We start from the raw sequence: 19,232 nt of genomic DNA, 5'->3' as shown, positions 1-19,232 counted from the left end.
GCAGGGTTAACAACACCGGTAGGAAAACGTCACATGTGCTCCTTTCACTACTTCCGGTGCAGGGGGTCCTGCAAGATCCCTAAGTCGCCTAAATTTTTGCCTGTTTTAAAACTGAGACTAATACAACGTTATCGTTTCAAATATACTAAGTAATGTGAATATGTACTAGCATGCATGGTGTTTATCAATTCAAAATATCACTGTGACACAAATATTTATTATTAGGGAGCTCTTGCGTTCATTGAACCGTACAGGCTTTCAGTGGCAGCTCGGGATCGAGAGACTGAGCGTGACCTCTACTGCAGTTGAAAACACAGTGGAGCCGCGGCTTGATCAGTGGGATGTTTGTTTAGGTCTTCATTTTACCTGTCAACACAGTACTCTCAGATAACAGCACCGCAAGACAGGCTTATGTGCTCCGTGCCGCAGGATCTCCGCTCAGGGGTGCTCAGAGTGTCAGCCGGCTTTGAGGTCTATCACTGCACTGCAGCATCAATATGGTAAGAGATCACAGCAGCGGAATGGACAATTACTGCCGTGTTCTCGTTAATGCATGCTAAATATATATCGAGAGAAGGTTTTATTTATTTGTTCGTTCTGGTGTTAGATGCCTGCAGTTGTGCTTCTAGGTCTGAGCCATTATTTATTAGGATTGAGCCATTGCATCTTATGGGTGAAAATGTTTGCGTGTTTTTTAAACAGAAATTAAGAATGATATAATGTAACGTTAATGTCATTTTATGGTAGTTGTAAATGCTAGACTCGACGAACATCACTTGATAGTTTAGCTAGTAGAGGGATGTGGCTCACCTGGTGCAGGTAAGATTTTGACCTCAGAATGTCCTCCACTGGATGACGTCATGGAAGGGCTTACCCTCAGACCCATTTAAAATGACTTGAATCTTAAAGGGATAGTTCATTCCAAAATGAACAATGAACATCTTATCTTTTTCTCAGCCTCAAGTGTCTAACTTGTGGAAAATGTATTTCTGTACATAAAGAGATGGCATGCTTCACTCAACATTAACGTTAATTGAATTGAAAAGTGCTTTGAAAAGGAACGGAGACTGTAACAAACATATTGCATGCAGCATGATATGTCATTTTATGTTCCACAGACGAAAGAAAGTCATGCAGGTTTGGAATGACACTAGGGTGACTAAATAATGACAGAATTATCATTTTAGGTCAGTTATCCCTTTAGCTATAAATGATCCTGATTTAACGCTTAACTGTTCAGTTAAAGATAGGAACTATAGGCCTGTCCCAGTACCCCCACCTATGCACATGACTACATACATGAAGTATTTACTGTATGTGGCCCAAGTGATCAAGTGGGCACATAAACTGTAAGTCTGTGTAGAACTGTCAATTACCCAATAGTGTTGTTAAATTGTTTGTACAGAGCTTGATTTTTTTTTTTTTGTTCAGTAGCCCCTGTGTAGGTGATAAAGAGCCATTGCAAATGTTTTACAAAATACACATACTATTCTCTGCACCAATAAATTGTGCAACATGTTTTACTACCAAATTATATCTAAATAAACCTACACTGGAAAGTTTTCCTTGAAGTCTTGCATATTGGAATTCCTGAACACGGTGATTGATGAGAGGGGCTACACTTAGCCTTAAATACTGCTCAGCCTCAGACCTGAGACAGTCTTGTGCACTAAGTTCCTGTACATGGCCCTATGACTGAAACTTTGGAAACTTCTGCAAATGCTTCATTAATATTAAACTCTCAGCAGAACTTATAAGTCTGGACCGCTGGCAGCGCTACATTATGGTGTGGTTCGTATAATGTATGTGGTAGTAAAATAATGTAATTAATAAATCATTTAATAATAATGCTATTATATCAGTTTTAGATTGATGCCAGTTTCTTTTCACACAAGCATTAGTCTTTGTACATGGTTAAATTATAATTTACAGTCTGTCAGTGCAAACTTGGGTAATGGAAGAAAATTAATTGCAAAATCTCGAATTTTGACGTGTCGCCACAGGCTGTTTTTGAAGAACTTAAAATCCATACTTTGCCAGAACAGCTCTCTTCCTGACCATTATCTCATATGGTGACTGAACTTCTAGAACTGCTGGTTATCTTCACTGTCCGCTCTTCAGAGCTCATTTGGCCCCTGTGCTGTCCAGGTCACTGCCAGTGAGCCAGATAAGTGTCCCATGCTGCTTCAATTACCTCTCCTGCCCCAACCTCTCATGGTGACTTACACTGACGGATCAAACTTCCCCAGCATGGGAAGCGGCCCATTTTTTTATGTCACGCTTTTAAAGGGAATGTCCAGAGTGTGACACGTTTCTGATGGTTTGAGTCAAATAAATGAAAGTTGCTTGGAAAGCAGGGATGCCAAAATTCTCAATATAATATTGAACCATTTAGTATGACATGGTTCAATACAGGCTTGTGAATTGCATTTTTTTGGTTTTGCGTTTGAATAATTTTCAGGAAACACTGAGAGTTTGAGTTGCTTATAACATGCATTTGAAAAAGTAACACATGCCAAACATCTTCTTTTGTAATGACTTGTAATGAGAAGCATATCTAAACCTGTTGTCCAACAAAAGAGAACATTTAACATTTTTTTTTACTCCACAACATCAGTTTAAAATAACTTTTTTTAACCTTTTTAATCTGATGTGACTTTTTGTCATAGAATGAGGCAGAAAATATATTCTGTACTGTAGTAAAGGCTATATCGATGAGCAATGGATTATTAATATACTCAATTATTATGAAAATACCCTAGATGGCTTGAAGAACACAAATAAACTATATATTGTCGCAGTCTAGTGTTTATTGTCTTTGTGTTTCATCATTCAGAATGTTTCTATCTTCTTTTTATTCAGTCATAGTGATAGCTGGATTCATATTATGTATTTCCTGAAGTGTCATTAGTTATTTTTCTTCTGTGAGGCATTTTTTGCGTTTCTGCACGAGCACACCCTCTGGCTTCCAGTATGAATGAAACCCGATATGTGTTTATAGTGCGCAGTAAGGGCCTCTCCATCCTATTTTGGGTAAAAATAGGAAAAAATAATACTTATCTCAAAATACATTTAAAGTAGACATATGATAATCCATGTTTTTCTCTAGTGTACAGAAGTTTAACTCTTTCTTTTTTATAATGAAAGTGTTATTACAATAGTAATATTTATTATTTAATTTAATTTAGTATTTTTTTTGTAGCAGTAATAATAACAATCTTAATAATTCTTATTAGTCACATTAATATATAAGCACACAATTTTGGGCCAAACCGTGTAGCCCTGCAAACACACAACAAACCTGGTGTTTATTGTGTATATGTTTTTGTTTAAAAAATCAGATTTTGAATCACAAATCGTGCCAGGCCATCAGAACCAAACCAAACCGAAAACCGTGGTTAAAAATAACAAGGTATGCCACTGGAAAGTGTCCCATCTCAACGCTGATAGTTGGATGGACATGACGTTTTACCACTCTACCTTCAGAAACCCCCTAAAAATCTTTCATACTTCGCACTCAGCATCTAAGTCTTTCTATACAGCTGAGCAGTGACATAGTTCTGCATGATGCTACTGGTTTAGCTCAGTTACTGGTGAAAGAAAATAGTAGAAGGCTAGTAGAAAAACTAGTAAAATAATGTTTTCTAAATAAGCCAATTACATGTGATTAATTAATAAAATAAAATAAATAAACATACCGAAACAGTCTAAATAAATACTAAATAAAATTCTTTATGTCTCAATAACATGTAATTTATTCATAATGTAGGTTAATCACACATAAAACTGTTGATTTTCTTGAGCTCTTTTATCATGTTACTGTCTCTTTAAATTAAATGGCAAAATATTTGCACTTAAATGTAAATGTACACTTCACTCCAGCCCATGTAAGAATAACATTCATTGCTTCAACTTAATAGCGTTTTTTTTTTTTTTTTTTTTTTGCAGTCTCACATTCATTCTTATGGGCTGTATAGTTCCCATGGCAATGGGATGCCTTTCTGTTTCAGGTAAAGTGAGGGAAACATTGTAGTCTGGCATCAGCTTGGTTCTCTCAGAGGTGCCTGTAACCAGCAGTGAAAAGAAGCATGCGGCTGCTTTCATGTGTTTCAGACCACCGCATTATAGCTGTTGTGTCATTGTGTGGCTCTGCCTCTGTGCAGGTATTCACGTTTGTCAAAGTGGTGAAAAGCAGGATAAAATAAATGAAATCTAACATTTCAGTTTTTATGGCATGCTTTGCATTAGTGCTGCACACAGAGTGAGCTATTCATAGTGAAAGTGATGCTCAGAAACTCACAGCTTCACAGTGTTTCACTGTGAAATAAATGGCAGCAGTACTTAAATATCACAGCTGTTGATCCTATTACAGGAATAGTTTGATGCTGGTTTCAATGAAATGAGTACAGAGAATGTAGTTGACTGAGGAACTCAAGACTATTTGCAAAGGTTATTACCTTTGAAGCACTGAATTCATTGGATTTTTCTGTACTTTTTAGACTGTTAATATTGAAAACAGTGAACATCATTGAGATACAGTGAATTTTTTTTTTTTTTTTTAATGTCAACCTCATTGATAATTTAATGCAGTGATTTTCAGTCAGGGGGCGTGGTCCACTGCGGACCCTCTGCAAACTTTCAGGGGGCCCAATAATCTTAAAAATATTTAAATTATCATATTTTTTAGGAATAGATATCATTTTTCATTCCTGTTCTGTTCTGAATACCGTTGTGAGGGGAAATGCAATACATGTTTATAGTGTCTGTAGGCATTTCATTTTATTTACTGATATTTTACAATATTTCTGAATGTAATAATAAAATGCCACTTGTACACCAATGCCACTTACCTGTGTTTTTGTTTGTTTGTTTTTTCTTTCAGCTTTCTTTCAATTTTGACCTCGCTGTGACTTATAATCGGGTGCAACTTATTTTCCGAAAAATATTTGAGTCATATTAACATAATTATATTAATTAAAATGTACACTTTAAAATTACACAATTATTTTGAGTTTTTTTCTTTTTACTGTCTTGGACAAAATGGGGCCACAAAAAGGCTGAGAACCAGTGGTGTAAAGTGGCTAAAGTCAAGGAAGAGAATTCACCAAGTCAACCTTGCAAAATGACATTATCAGGGAATAGTTAAGATAATTTTCTAGTTTTCTGTCTTGATTGAATTGCTGTACAGTTTGATTCATGAATTCTCCCTTCCTGAGTGACACGCCAGCCATGTCGCCATGTAAATTTCTTTTGTGTGACTTTTGAAATGGCTAGCTAGGCGCATAGCAATTTGTGTGGATCAGCGATCATTTGAATGCACATCACCGTCTCCTCGACATAGGGGCAGGACACTGTGCCTTACACGCGTGGATGGTGAGATTACCCATCGAAGCAAGCGGTCCTCCCACGCTGGAGCTGGGATAGTGCTGGGGTGTTTAAGGCAATTACAGAGTAGGTGATTGACTGGGGAAGTCAACATCATTTACAAAGGTTATTACCTTTGCAGCACAAAATTCATTATTTTTCATTGCCCTGTGGACATTGCTCTTTTTTCTTACATCTGTATCTGGAGGAAAAAACTTCCTTAAATTTTGCTAGTTTGGTTCCAAATTCATATATTCTGGCTTGCCAAAAACGGCAGTCGAGGTTAGTTACTAGGTTTTACTAGTTTGAATGCTGTTCTGTGTTCTTGCTGGTGCGATCTGAAAGTGTTCTAATATTTCACTCTTTCCCTTCAGGGTGTGATCAGTGTGCAGCTGGTGGTTACCATGGTAATGGCCAGCGTGATTCAGAAGATCATACCCCACTATTCCTTTGCACGATGGCTCCTCTGCAGTGGCAGGTAATGAGGAAGTACAGCCCACTGTGCTGCTCTGGCATCCCTCTCGATAGTCAACCCAAAATGGCATCTTAATCTACAAGGCAGCCTTAACAACACAAACCACAGATCCTGCTTCACTTTGCACACAGCATATCCTGTTTTATTGTTCATATTAAGGGCCCGTCAAAAATACCTCATTATGGTGTTTCAGTAAGACCAAAGGGTATCATCAAAAAGCTCTACGACCCAAGAGAACCGCTAACGAAAATACAAGCCACGCTTGTTTCCCCCTTAATTAGAGCCGTATGTGTTCAGAGTAAACAGCTCTTCCAAATGTGCTCAATAATTCATCTGTGCTTGTTTTTGGCTGTAAAAATAGTTTGGGAAAACTCTGGCTCTAGTGCAGGGCTTGAAGTGTTGCCCAAGAGACTTTCATAATTAAGTTTTCATTAGGAAGTAAACATGCAAAAACAACTGAAAGCAGTACAGCCCTCCCAGGGCTCGTGACAGGCCAGTTTCTAAACAAAGTTGAAGGGGCTTGTGGTAAATGTTTGCCACCAAAGATCTGCTAATTGTATTACCATCAAACAACTTCAGTAATTTGGTTTACATGAAAATGAAAATTCTGTGATCATTTACCCTCATTGCACACCTGTATGCCTTCTGTCTACTGTGAAACATAAAAGGAGAAATTCAGAAAGCTGCGGTTTTCGCTCTTTTCCATGCAGTTACAAGATCTGGCAAAGACGGACCAGAAGATTTCAACCTTCAAAAAAGGTCACAAAGGCATCACAAAAGAATTATGAAAGTGGTCCATGCAATGAAAGTCAATAGGTTGACACGCATATTGTTTTGACCCCACTGACTTTCATTGTATGGATAAAAACATTCTTCAAAATATCTTTTCTATCAGTTCTGAAGAAGAAAGTCAGTCATACAGGTATGAAACTGAATGACTGAGAGTAAATGATAACAGAATTAATTTTGGGGGTGAATGTTTCCTATTATATTAAGCAGTACTACTGTTTTCAACATAAATAATGAACAGAAATGCTTCTTAATCAGCATATTAAAATGATTCCTGAAAGATCAGGTGACACTGAAGACTGGAGTAATGGCTGCTGAAAATTAGGCTTTGGGACATTTTAAAATAAAATAGAAAAGAGTTTAAATTGTAGTAATATTTCATAATAAATCTGTTTTACTGTAATTTTGATCAAATAAATGCAACCTTGGTGAGCATAAGAGACTTGATCAAATCTTTCTAACCCCAAACTCTTGAATAGTAGTGTGTGTATATATAGATATACAGAGCAATCTGTATTTCAGAGATGGTGATATACTTCTTGTCTCGTTAGTCTGCGTTGGTACCAGCACCCCACGGAAGATGAGCTGAGGACCTTAGCTGGAAAACAGCAGAAAGGAGGCAAGAGCAAGAAGGACAGGTACAACACAGCATCATTGTTGTATGTTTCTCTAGATTTGTGCACATTTGACTTTTGTGTGTCTGAAAGAACATTTTGTGGCTACAACAGAGTGGTAAAAATCAAGCAGCTTTGTTGGCCATATTCTGCAGTGGTCTAAGCATACAATGCTAATTCCCTGAAAAGGTAGACTACCCTGTGTCTAGCAACTTAGTTTTGATAGTCAGCTCTATTATACCTACCTCCTGTTCTCAGACAAAAGCCCATTTTTGCTCTGCAGGGAGCTCTTGGGCCATTTTGTCAGGCAGGTATGCTGCAATCCAGTGCAGAGAGACTAGCATGCCCACAGTGCTTTTGTGCTGAACACCATTGTGCATACTGACCTATGTAAACAACAGAGACCCAGAGGAGAAGTCCAAGAATCTCAGGTTCAGCTGGCTTGGAGCCATGGGGCAGAAAGCTTGCATACTAGACCCGTTCACGCTAAGGCCTGTGCCCCTTTCCAATATCCCACCATTCCCAGGAGAGCCCGACATTTATTTCTCTATTCTTTGTCATGCAGACAGCATTAGAGATGGGTGGAAATATGTTTGATTTGAACGTTGTGTGGATTTAGCTCTTTTTCAATAGCGAGGAGGGCTCCTCTAATCCCCAGTAAAATGTGCAAACGCTGGTGTTTGGTTTCCACTAGAGACAGAGGCCTCAGTTAGGACTGCCAAAAATCTGCTTTCCTTCAGACAAAGTGGCAGATCCCACACGTTGATACCTGTTTCTCAGTTATGTTCTTTTGCTTTCGTTAATCATTGTGAATAAATGAAATTGTATAATTTAATTTTATATTAATAAATAAAATAATAAAAATACAAAAATCCTGAAAACAGGTGTATCATGAAATTTAAATTAAATAAATACAGTCTTTGTAACCATTAGAAATTTTCGAAAACATTAAATTATCTTACCAACCCCAAACCTTTGAATGGTTGTGTGTGTGTGTGTGTGTGTGTGTGTGTGTGTGTGTGTGTGTGTGTGTGTGTGTGTGTAATTACAACATTTTTTTTGTAATTATAATTATGAGCATTCATAATCTTTTGGCCAAAAACTAATTAGTATTACATTTAATTTGGTGATACTGTTAATGTGATGTTAAAATATGATTGATTGAGTGAGTGATTTATGTAATCTTTTTTTATTTTATTTTATATTTATTGATAGATTTATTTTATTGATTTATTTATTTAGGAAATTAAGCAAAAAATACATTTCAGTTTTGGCCCAAACTATTATGAAAGTGTGTAATTATTACAACAACAACAAAAAAATATCAATTTGTATCACATCAAGAGTTATGATAAATTGTATTCAATGCTAATAAAGTGTCTTTACGTCAGTAATGCTTAAAAGGAGATTATTTCCAATGAGTCACAGCTGCTTCATTACTAATTTATTGTAGGCTGTATTGTACATCTGGGGATTTTTTTGTGAAGTGAAGAGCAGGTAGTCACGACAGCTGCATGAAACCATTTTACTAGTTTAATCAAGTTAAACTGTGACATCCTTTACAGGTTAGCTGAGTATTACAAAATAAATGAAACAAAAGTGTCTTTTAAAATGTAATTGGGAGCACCTGAACTTCTCACCCTGATGATGACATCCCACTTCACATAGCAAACAGAATTTACACTGCCAGGAAGGAGATATGAGTCATGTGACGCATTGCATTGTGTGATGAGGTTAAATGCCAGAGAAGCCCCACCGTCTTACAACTGAAACCACTTACAAGAGTGCTGAAACATCATAAATGAATGGATAAAGTAGCTCCTGAAGATGCTCCTGAATAAATTCTGTCTTATCTGGGCAGAAGAGGATGATAACGGCTAGTTCTTGGAAGAGCATACTTATCACTTAGAATTTTTTTTTTTTTTTTTAATAAAAAATGCTAATTCTTTTTTTCATGTTTTGAGTAATGTGCTTTGAAAAATGTGCTTTCTTATAATAAAACTGTTGTGTTTTTATATTCACTTTTATTGAAAAGCATAAATAAAAAGCAACTTTAATTTAATTTATACTGGCAAGTGAATGGAGAAAAATAGCACTCTAGTACTCAATTTTGGTTTTTGGCCCAAAATGTCCTTAGTAATTTTTGTGGGTGTGTTTCAGGTTAGCCTAATTTCAGTGCTATTATATGTGCTATCTTCACATTTTGCTCCTCTCAGGAAGTACAATGGGCACTTAGAGAACAAACCAATGACTATTCCCAAAGACATCGACCTTCAGCTGGAGACTAAATGCATTGCAGAGGTGGACACACTAGGTAACTCACCTGTTGTCATTATCTGAAACCTAATGAATCCTTGAGCTTCAAGGCTCTTCTTAGTGAGACGGGTTTCTAAAGCTTCTCTTCTTGTCTGTCTTTTTTTATTTTTTATTTTTTTTGTCTAGCCCTGCATTACTTTCCTGAATTCCAGTGGTTGGTGGACTTCACGGTGGCCGCCACAGTGGTGTATCTCATCACTGAGTTGTACTTCTGTGTGGCGGAGTCCAGTGGGGAGATGAACATCAGTGTGGTGTGGAGCCTGCTGGTCTTGGCCTTTGTCACGTATCCCTTTCTAGCTTGAAATACTGAAGGAGCTTTTCCTCTCCTCGTTTGTTGCATTGCTTTTCCTTTTTCATATTTCATTGCTTGTAATTTCTATAATTATGTATTAGTTGACATCTAGCATGTCAATTACCCAATTATTAATGTGTTTCTCATTAGTATTGTTTAGTAAGAGCTTTGGCATGTTATTTAAACGTGGTTGCCTGAGGACCATAATACAGTAGTTTCTCAGAGCATGATGTGACTTACACAGGGAGTTGTTTGTTATTTTAACAGAACTACAAGTAGGAACCTTAAAGTACTTTATTCAATAACGTGTCCATAGTCCCTAAATGTTAACACATCCTTTATAAAAGACAACCCTTGTGGAGAAGCTCCATTTTCACAGTCTCGAAGCAGGGACAGTGATGAAAGCTGCACCTGTTGCCTTTTACCTGCTACTTTCCCCTTTTAGCGCCTCACCAAATCACACACATTAACCCTGGCACAGTCCACAGAGATCAATCTCCCTCCGCTCGCCACTGCCCTTTACCTAGCTCAGCCTGCCACAGAAGATTGGAGGCCCAATTTTCACGGCCCACCGGACTGATTTGCCTGGGAAAAAGAGAGGGAGGGAGGAAGGTGCCTGGTAGGGTGATGAAGATGATGACGATGATGATAGGTCTATATGTGTGCAAATGGTTGAATGTGGACAGGAAGGAGCCATTTTTCCTGATCTCAGTGGAGAGTGTGTGGTGGGGAAAATGGCCTTGTCAAAGTGATGGTCACTGAAATATTTCCTCAGATGGCTGCCCGCTTGCCTTGCAGATTTGCACGACGTAGCTGCAAGTTGAATGATTGGCCCTAGACCAGTATAATCAAAACGGGCACATAAAGGCATCCCAACAAAGAGGCGCAGCTGGACGGTTTCTTGCTTTTAATATATATATATTTTTTTTAGATTTAAAAAAATTATAAAATTTTGTCACCTTGGGGAAATTAGCCTTGACACTATTTGATGAGGCATGTTTTAAATGCATTTCTCTTCAGCTGTGACACTAAATGAGAGACATGTAAGTCAATTAGATTTGAATAGAACCCAACCAGCTTCAGTAGTGTAGAGAGTTTGTATGTAGAGTAATTACACTTAAAGGGAAATTCTGTTGAAATCCAGCTTGGGATTTATTAACTTCATGTGTGGCAGTGTGTGTAAAAATGAAGGAAAAATGTGTGTTCGGTTAAACTCTTACAGTGGACATCTAGTGTACAGAAATGACTATAACCCAGAATATTTATCTGATTAGTCATAGAATTCATTCCAGCCTTTATTTGATACTTTTTGGAGAGTTTTTGGTATAATGTGCCCATTGTGAATATGTTCCTTAGCTTCAGTTTCTCTCAGGAAGATCCTTTTCTCCCTCACGGCTCACTACTTCAGACTAGAGGAGGGCGGTGAGCGTTCCCTCTGCATCACCTTTGCCTTTTTCTTCTTTGTGAAAGCCATGGCTATCCTGATTGTCACAGAGAACTACCTGGAATTTGGCCTTGAGACAGGTATAGTAGTGTCAAGTTGGTTTTATGCATATTGCTTCCTTTTTTATATAAGGCCTATGTAGAAACATAGAATGTGCGAACATTTTGTTCTAAGGTGGATTTCTTTTATAGTCCAAAATTAAAACATGCTGGTAGAAATATTTAATACCGGCTACATTTAATTAATTACAAAAATAATTAGCTGTTTTCCATATTTGAATTGCTTTACTTACTGTATCATAGATCAGCCAGTCTCAAGAAAAACGAGAGGGAAAAAAAAATGTTCCTCATATTTTTTATTTTTCCTTAACATCTGGAATGTGTGGCCACATGCAGACAAAAAAAAAAGAAAGAAAAAAAAAAAGAAAAGCTTTTACCTGCCTAGTTAAATTTCTGACAATATTGTTGACTAAAGTAAAAACTTGACAGTTACCATGCTTTTATGTTGTAGACCATTTTCATATTTTTGATTTGAATCACTCACATCACTTATTGTTAGTGAGGGTCAGACTGTCATTCTTGCATTATGATTTAAACCACGCATTAGGCTGTAGTTTGTTGCCATTTTAAAAGCTGAACACTATTCTGCTTACTCACCATTGATCCTGTAACCTGGTCCAAAATCAACACTTTGACTGACTAGGCATGTGCAATATTGACAGAAATAATTATATATGATTTTCTGTGATTTTGTCAATAACAATAATTAGACAATATTTTGCTTGGTGTGTTTTTGTGCTCGTAATACCTTAGCTGGTTTAGCCCTGTCATGGACAGCTGACTCCCAAAGTGTTTCATATTCTTCATTACTATATGCAGTTGTTAGTTTAAAGATATGACAAAAATGAACCTTCTCACTATGAGGGAATATTTTACTTCAATTGATTTCCTTAAAGTGATTTTTACCTTTTATAATGGCAGTAGTCTATAACAGGGGTGATCAGTCCTGCTCCTGGAGGACCAGTATCCTGCAGAGTTTAGATCAAACCAACTCCAACACACTCGCCTTTAATTAGGGTTGAAACTCAACTCTGTAGGGCGGGACAGTGGCCCTTCAGGGACAGGTTTGAACACCCCTTTTCTATAACCTTATTAGATGTGTGCATTATCTTTTGTGTCTGATTCTTACGTTTAATCATGGCCCTGTATATCTTAAATGTCATTCAAACATTCCATGCATTCCAACGGCATTAAAATAAGCTACACTATGCAGTGAAAAAGTATGCACTCTCAAGGTGTATTTTTGATAGTTTTTTGACATACTTGGTCAGCTTGCATATTGTAAAAACAATAATTACAATATTGTAGACAATACCTATCGCGCACGTCCCAACCATGACTTTTTTATTCTTTTCTACATTTAAATATATTTAAGAATTTCGCTTGTAATACAGTGTTTCTATCCTCCTTTTTCTGCTTTCATAGGCTTTGCTAATTTTTCTGAAAGTGCCGTGAAGTTTCTGGAGAACCAAGGCCTTGAGTCTCAGTAAGTATTACGGCCGCTGTACCCCTGCCCCCTTGGTCAGTAAAGAGGGAGTGTGTGTGTGTATACAGTATACCATGTCTCCATGGGTTGGGATTAAGCCCTGTATGTGATGGTTTGTGCTTTCCTGCAGTGAATAGGCCTTGCTTTCTTCCTCTGTCTCTACAGGGGCCCCATATCCAAGCTGACCTTTAAGCTGATCCTGGCACTGCTCTGTGCTCTCATTGGAGCCTTTCTCACCTTCCCAGGCCTGCGATTGGCCCAGATGCATCTTGATGCCCTCACACTAAACAGCTGCAAAGTCACACAGTAAATGTTTCAGAAAATCTAATCTAAATCTATTTACTAACCTTTAATAGTCACCTTAAATGCTAAAATTAAAATTATGGGTATTTCTTTGGCCTTACATTTAAATTAACATATTCAATGTTTATATTGAAATATTATAGCCACTAAGAATATTTGCATGTTAATTGATGTGGTGCATCAGTGTCTGATTATATCTGCAGCAAGTTAGCAGATAAGCATTACTGTAGATGGACCTGGTCTACATTTCCAGCCAGCATTGGGCTCTAGAGTAACTGTGTTACAAAAGAGGAGTCAGGCATTTCACATCTCACATAGCTAATCCTCTTCAGTGTGGCCAGCTCCCAATACCTGGTCTCATGACACTATGGGGCTTACTCTTTTAGGCCTGGATTACTGCTATGCTTCTTGTACGGCTGAAATGGTATATTTAAAGCAGTGGCACTTGATAGTTGATGTTTACTGCTCCACTGATATTGATACTCTTGTGTGTTACATTGTCTAATAGGTTGTTTTTATGTGTCCATCCTTTAGGACCTTGCTACATATCAACTTTTTGGCTCCCTTAATCATGGTACTGTTATGGGTGAAGCCCATAACAAAGGATTATTTAATGAATCCCACATTTGGGAAAGATAGTGTGCCTTTGTGAGTATTTCATTTTACAATCAAACGTTATATTTTGCATTATTACTATGCTGAATTGTTTTTAAACTTGTTTTAAATTTCATCAAGACCCTCTGTGCACTTGAGGAAGCTTACTTTAGTCAACAAGAAAACAAAATTGGCCCTGATTACTTTAATACACGATCCTGGTCTTATTGTACATGGTTCATCAGTACACAGTATTCAAATGAAAGTTAATGTCTTTGTAGTCTTTCATCAAAATCATTTATAATTAAAGCATTATTTATATATATTTGTTGTGCTTCTGAAATGGCCTTGTTTGATGCTGCAAAGGGTGAAAATAATGTTAACAAATAGCTTAAAGGGGTCATCGGATTCTACATGCGCTTTTACAAGTTGTTTGAACTGAAATGTGTGTTGGCAGTGTGTGTACACAACCACCCTGTAATGATAAAAATCCACCCAGTGTTTTTTTTGTTTTTTTTTTAAATCTACTTTAATCTTTACCCCTTTCTCAAATCGAGGCGATCTCAGGTGCCTGTCTTTATGACGTAAACACAGACAGGCCCCTCCCACGATAGATTGATTGACAGTGGCGTTTCAGCACAGACTGGACTGGCCCTTTTACCTTAGAACCGCCCTGAGTGAGCAGGTGTAGACAAGAATGACTCCTAAGCGATTGAGGTGTTCTGTTGTTGGATGTAATAATGAACATAGTCATTTATTCCCAACATCTGAGCTGCTGAAGACGCAGTGGATTACCTTTGTTTTTGAAGGGAATGTGCCCCCGATCTACCTAAATGCGTCTATGTTTGTGTGAATCATTCGTGATCAAGCTTCACCGACAGAAATTGTAAGTGCAAGGTTATTTTTAATGAATCTTTGCAATTCGCCTTTCCTAAAAATGTGCTAATTAGCAAGTTTCATGATGAAGGCAGATAAAGTAAACAGTCCCTCAGAGAGCAGCTCAGAAGAGAGGGCGGGGTCGCTAGAGCTAATTTGCATTTAAAGGAAAATGCTACAAAACATCTTGCTCTGAAAAGAGCCGTTTTTGACAGGGAGAAAAAAAGGTGTTTTTGTCACTACCATCGAGAAATTTTAACCAAACTATGTTACAGACTTTTCATTAAGACCCTAAAGTATCATATTAACTTGTGGAAAATGGACATCCGGTGACCCCTTTAACACACTTATTGGTGGAGAATTCATTTCATTTCAAACCCTTTCCAATAGTTAACATGGTAATGTAATGATGGTTAATGGTAGCGGAATAATGTAAAGATAAAAGATTTGGGAGAGGGTGAAAAGTTGATAAGCTCTAGAGGATAAACTTCCACGGCTTGGTCAGAAATTCTCCTCAAAGGATAGTGCTGATGATATTTCAGGAGGTAAGTAATCATCAGGCAATCTACAAACTACAAACTCTCATTTGGGTTCCATTCTTGTGTGAAATGCCCACCTTTCTCAATCCAGTTTATCAAGTCCCACCCTATGTTTGTTTTACTCATAAATGCATCACATTGAGGTTGTAAAATAGGTTGTGATTGCCATTTTCTGTTGACTTAAAGTGTTGTTTTTTAGTGAGACCTTTGTTCATTCTTCTCAAGTCACAACCTAAGTTTTGGGCTGATTTGGTGCGTTAGTCCTCTTCATCTGCTTTCAGAATGTCTGAGAAGACATACGACACGTTGCGACTGTGGGTGATCCTGCTTCTGTGTGTGCTGAGACTAGCCATGATGCGGCATCATCTCCAGGCCTACCTCAACCTGGCCCAGAAGGGCGTCTTGCAGATGAAGAAGGAAGCGGGACGCATTAGTACCGTGGATCTCCAAAAGATGGTGTGTAGACTTTAGAAAAGTGTAGACTTTTTGTTCTTACAGATAAACTGCGTGTCATCACATTAATGTGCAATTAATTTATTGCGATGCAAAGCCATCATTTTTTTCCCACGATATCCCATCTTTCCCAAGTCTCCCATCTTTAGTAGGCTGTTCTTGTGATTTTTGATCTCTACTGGTTAATAAATGCACTCAGGGACCCTCTTGTGGCAACTACTGTTGGGGCCTGCATTACAGTGTCGACATTCCTCAAAGGTGGAAATATGTCGGTATGAAAAAGGACTGTGCGGCATTGTTGCCCTCAGAGCTCTAAAATGAGGAGGCTATTTGAGTTTAGTGGAGCGCAAGGATCAAAACCCACAGCACTCCACAGCTGGAGCTGAGGAAAAGAGCCCGTTTGATGTTCCAAGCCATAAGTGAGACTCGCAAATGGCTGTAAAGTCGCAGGGGTGTCTGGTCTTACATCTGCTCTCGAATCATATGCTCGCAGCCTCCCTCTGTACTTAAGCTCCCAGTTACGGTTTCAGCGAGTCTATTTGATGAGCTCCTCTCCTGCCAAGCTGCTTGTTTTGAATGAAATTTGCCTAAATGTTTTAACTGCAAATTTGTTTTTCCTCACACAGGTCGCCCGAGTCTTTTACTACCTGTGTGTAATAGCTCTTCAGTACATCGCACCTCTGGTGATGCTGTTGCACACTACTTTCCTGCTAAAGACATTAGGTGAGTGCATTAAGTTCTTCTTGACATGTTCTCAGCTGCCCCGGTAGGGTTTCTTGAATTTTTCAAACTCTTGTTTTAACCCCCAGGTGGATACTCGTGGGTGATTTACCCCGAAGAGAATTTGCCGTGTCTGTCAAATGAGGACTCGAGCCCCGCTGAGGTGGGGCAAGATGAGGTGCAGGCCTCTCAAACAGTGGCCCAGCTATCGGTTGCTCTCGGGGGGCTGAGGACTGTTTTCTCCCCCTTGCTTTTTCGAGGGCTGCTATCCTTCTTCACTTGGTGGATTGCTGCATGCCTGTTCTCCACCTCTCTCTTCGGCCTCTTCTACCACCAGTATCTGATGGCTGCATAGCATCAGGAAGGGCTTGTTCGACTGAACTGTGCCACACGAGGCCCTGAAACATTCCCCTTTTTCTGCAACCATATCAGCCGAGTTCTTCTCTGATGGGCTTCCTCCATGGACACAACCTAACCAATACATAAACAACAACCATAATTCAGTCACTGTTCTTAAGCATCAATGAATGGAGGATGGCGTCCAAAGGAGACCTCAAAAAATGCTGTTTTTAAAGGGGATGGCATCTTTGAACCACCAGAAGGTTGAAAGCAAGGGATCACTCATGGTCTTTGACATACTGCATTTAATTTTTTAGAGTTTAAAATTATGACAGATCAATTTCATAAGAATGATGGTTTTTATTAGTGTTTTAAAGTTGTTTCACTTCTCCAAAGTAGAAACTGGGTTCTGCTTTAGGGGAGTTTTTCATTGCTGATCCGTGAAGATGAAACAGTGTTTTAGTCAGGCTTGGAGGGTGCAGTGAGGGGACTGATCAAGGAGAACAGTATGTGTTGTTAAAGGTATATTTATTTGTCCATTTCAGAGGGACTGAAGTCAGCCTTCTCACAAGGAGCTTTTCGTTTGACTGTAGAAGACTGAGAGATAATTTAAGTGTGCATGCGCGTGTGCGAGTGACGGTTTGTGTGTTAACATCGGTGCCTGCAGGCTCCCCATGACCCCTGCTGCTGGTGAGTAAATCTAAAAAGGGCATTTTGATCAAGTATAAAAGCTAACTCAAAAAAACTGTCTAAAGCACTGGCCTCTGCTCTTCTGATACCCTTCCCTGTCATTTAACCAGGCAGATGTTTCACTTTGAATTTCGGGTGACATCAAACACATCCTCTAAGCGTGTTCTGTCTTTCTGTATGCAGCCTATTGATTTTCTGTAATGCATCAAATAACAGGATTGGATTTGTTTCATGTGAAGGTGCCAAGTATGCTTGTACTCCCCGGTGAGTGTGTACAGTACTTTCTGCTGGAAATCGGAAGCACACATGCTGAGGTACGAGCCAAAGCAGAATATGCGGCTTGATCACAAAGAAATGTGTACACGTTTTAATGAGGTCCATTTTAATATTGTGAGATTTTTGGCACTATAGTTACCAAAACTGCACGGAGGCATATCTGAAATAATTTTTTTTGTTTTACTTTTTGTTTGTTAGTCTTTTTTAGTGTTAACCTACTGTAAAAGTCTTAATCTCACCTTCCAGTTTGAGTGTTTGGAAGGTACACAGACAATGAATGTACTGATCCTGTCTGATTTTTCTTTTATTATTGTAGAACAATTCTGCTACCCTTGGGGCCCCTAATAAAAAGCCACATATGACAAAATCTTGGCTTTTAACAAATAACAGTTAAATTAGAAATCAATTTTTTCTATGTAGTGGGCCTACAGGGATATTTATATTGCAAAGGAGCAATCTGTTATTATCAAAATCACACTATACAATCAATACTTGTTAACAGTGTTTTTCCCCCCTTTACCTTATATTGATTTTCTCCCCCGTCCCCCAACTATTGAAAATTAAAAACAAGTGACCAAAATTCATCTAAAAATCTGTTACTAAAATCTTACTAAGTATAGCTCCTTTTAGGATGTTTCGAATAAGCATGTCTTTAAACATTTCTAACCCTAATGCCAAAAAACAGTATATGAGGCTCAGAACTGAGCCATATTAAAGATGTTCAAGGCAAATCACTCTTTTCTGTTCCACACAGTATTCCAGTAGTGAAGTAGCTGGGATCTCTTTTAAATCCTATGAGCCTAAATGGATCTGTTGGTCTCTAATGCATTTTAAGTACTTCTGTTTATTTATTACTATTCAGTTTGTTTAATAAATGATTGTCAAGAAAACCTCATGACTTTTTGTTTGACTTCCCTCCACCCCATCAGGGTTCCCCTTTCCATATGTTGTTGACATATGATAGAGTTACAGTTTTTGGGTTGTATTTTTATTTTTTATTTTAATACACAGTTTGGTCATGTTACTCCCTCTAAAGCTATAGTGTTATCATGAATAAAATGAATTTGCACCATGAATGTTCTCATCTATGAGACGCTGGAGTAATGTCCTGAGTGCTATTGTCGATATGGGCCTCCTCTTTTAGTTGTCGCTCTTGGATCAATGAGACAAATTCCAAAACAAACAGCTGAAGAGGCTCTTTTCTTTTCCTAAGAAGACTCCATTCACACAAACCATTTTATCCGAGGCCCAGGGTCGTCGTTCCCAGTGCCCGAACGAGCGAATCTTCTCGAAAGGTATCTTTTTAATGACCGATCCACTGTCTGTGCTAAATAATGGGAGTTTCATTATTGTGTTAGCTCAGTTGAGAGCAGCAAAATAAATAATGAGAACTTGTAATAATGGGTGACCTAACCTTGTTCTTTTTGTCCAGAAATGAATAAAGCAAGGACGCTTGTGGAAGCTAACGAACCTGGGTGCTTTGGTTTTGCACAGAGAACTGTTTTCAAAGACTGCATGATTTTTTATAATGCAAATACCTTTTATACAGTCTATGGCAAATACACTCTAGAACAGTAGGTTCACGTGCCTGCAAGAACGTGTT

At 38.2% G+C, this 19,232-nt stretch overlaps 1 protein-coding gene across 1 annotated transcript; it reads left to right on the top strand.

Annotated features, from left to right (window-relative positions):
- Positions 1 to 219: 219 nt before the first annotated feature.
- LOC109081539 (transmembrane protein 161B-like) lies at positions 220 to 18,519 on the top strand. Its single transcript, XM_042756634.1, has 12 exons — positions 220 to 500; positions 5,739 to 5,842; positions 7,180 to 7,266; positions 9,459 to 9,556; positions 9,685 to 9,841; positions 11,223 to 11,374; positions 12,779 to 12,839; positions 13,005 to 13,145; positions 13,677 to 13,790; positions 15,433 to 15,607; positions 16,231 to 16,327; positions 16,414 to 18,519. Exons 1-12 carry the CDS (start codon positions 498 to 500, stop codon positions 16,677 to 16,679), a joined length of 1,455 nt encoding a protein of 484 aa, XP_042612568.1. The 5' UTR covers positions 220 to 497; the 3' UTR covers positions 16,680 to 18,519.
- Positions 18,520 to 19,232: the final 713 nt, after the last annotated feature.

The sequence above is a fragment of the Cyprinus carpio genome, chromosome A5 (assembly GCF_018340385.1).
Source record: "Cyprinus carpio isolate SPL01 chromosome A5, ASM1834038v1, whole genome shotgun sequence".
Classification (NCBI taxonomy): domain Eukaryota; kingdom Metazoa; phylum Chordata; class Actinopteri; order Cypriniformes; family Cyprinidae; genus Cyprinus; species Cyprinus carpio.
The sequence above is the reverse complement of the archived record's forward strand: the minus strand, read 5'-3'. Positions and strand labels throughout refer to the sequence as shown.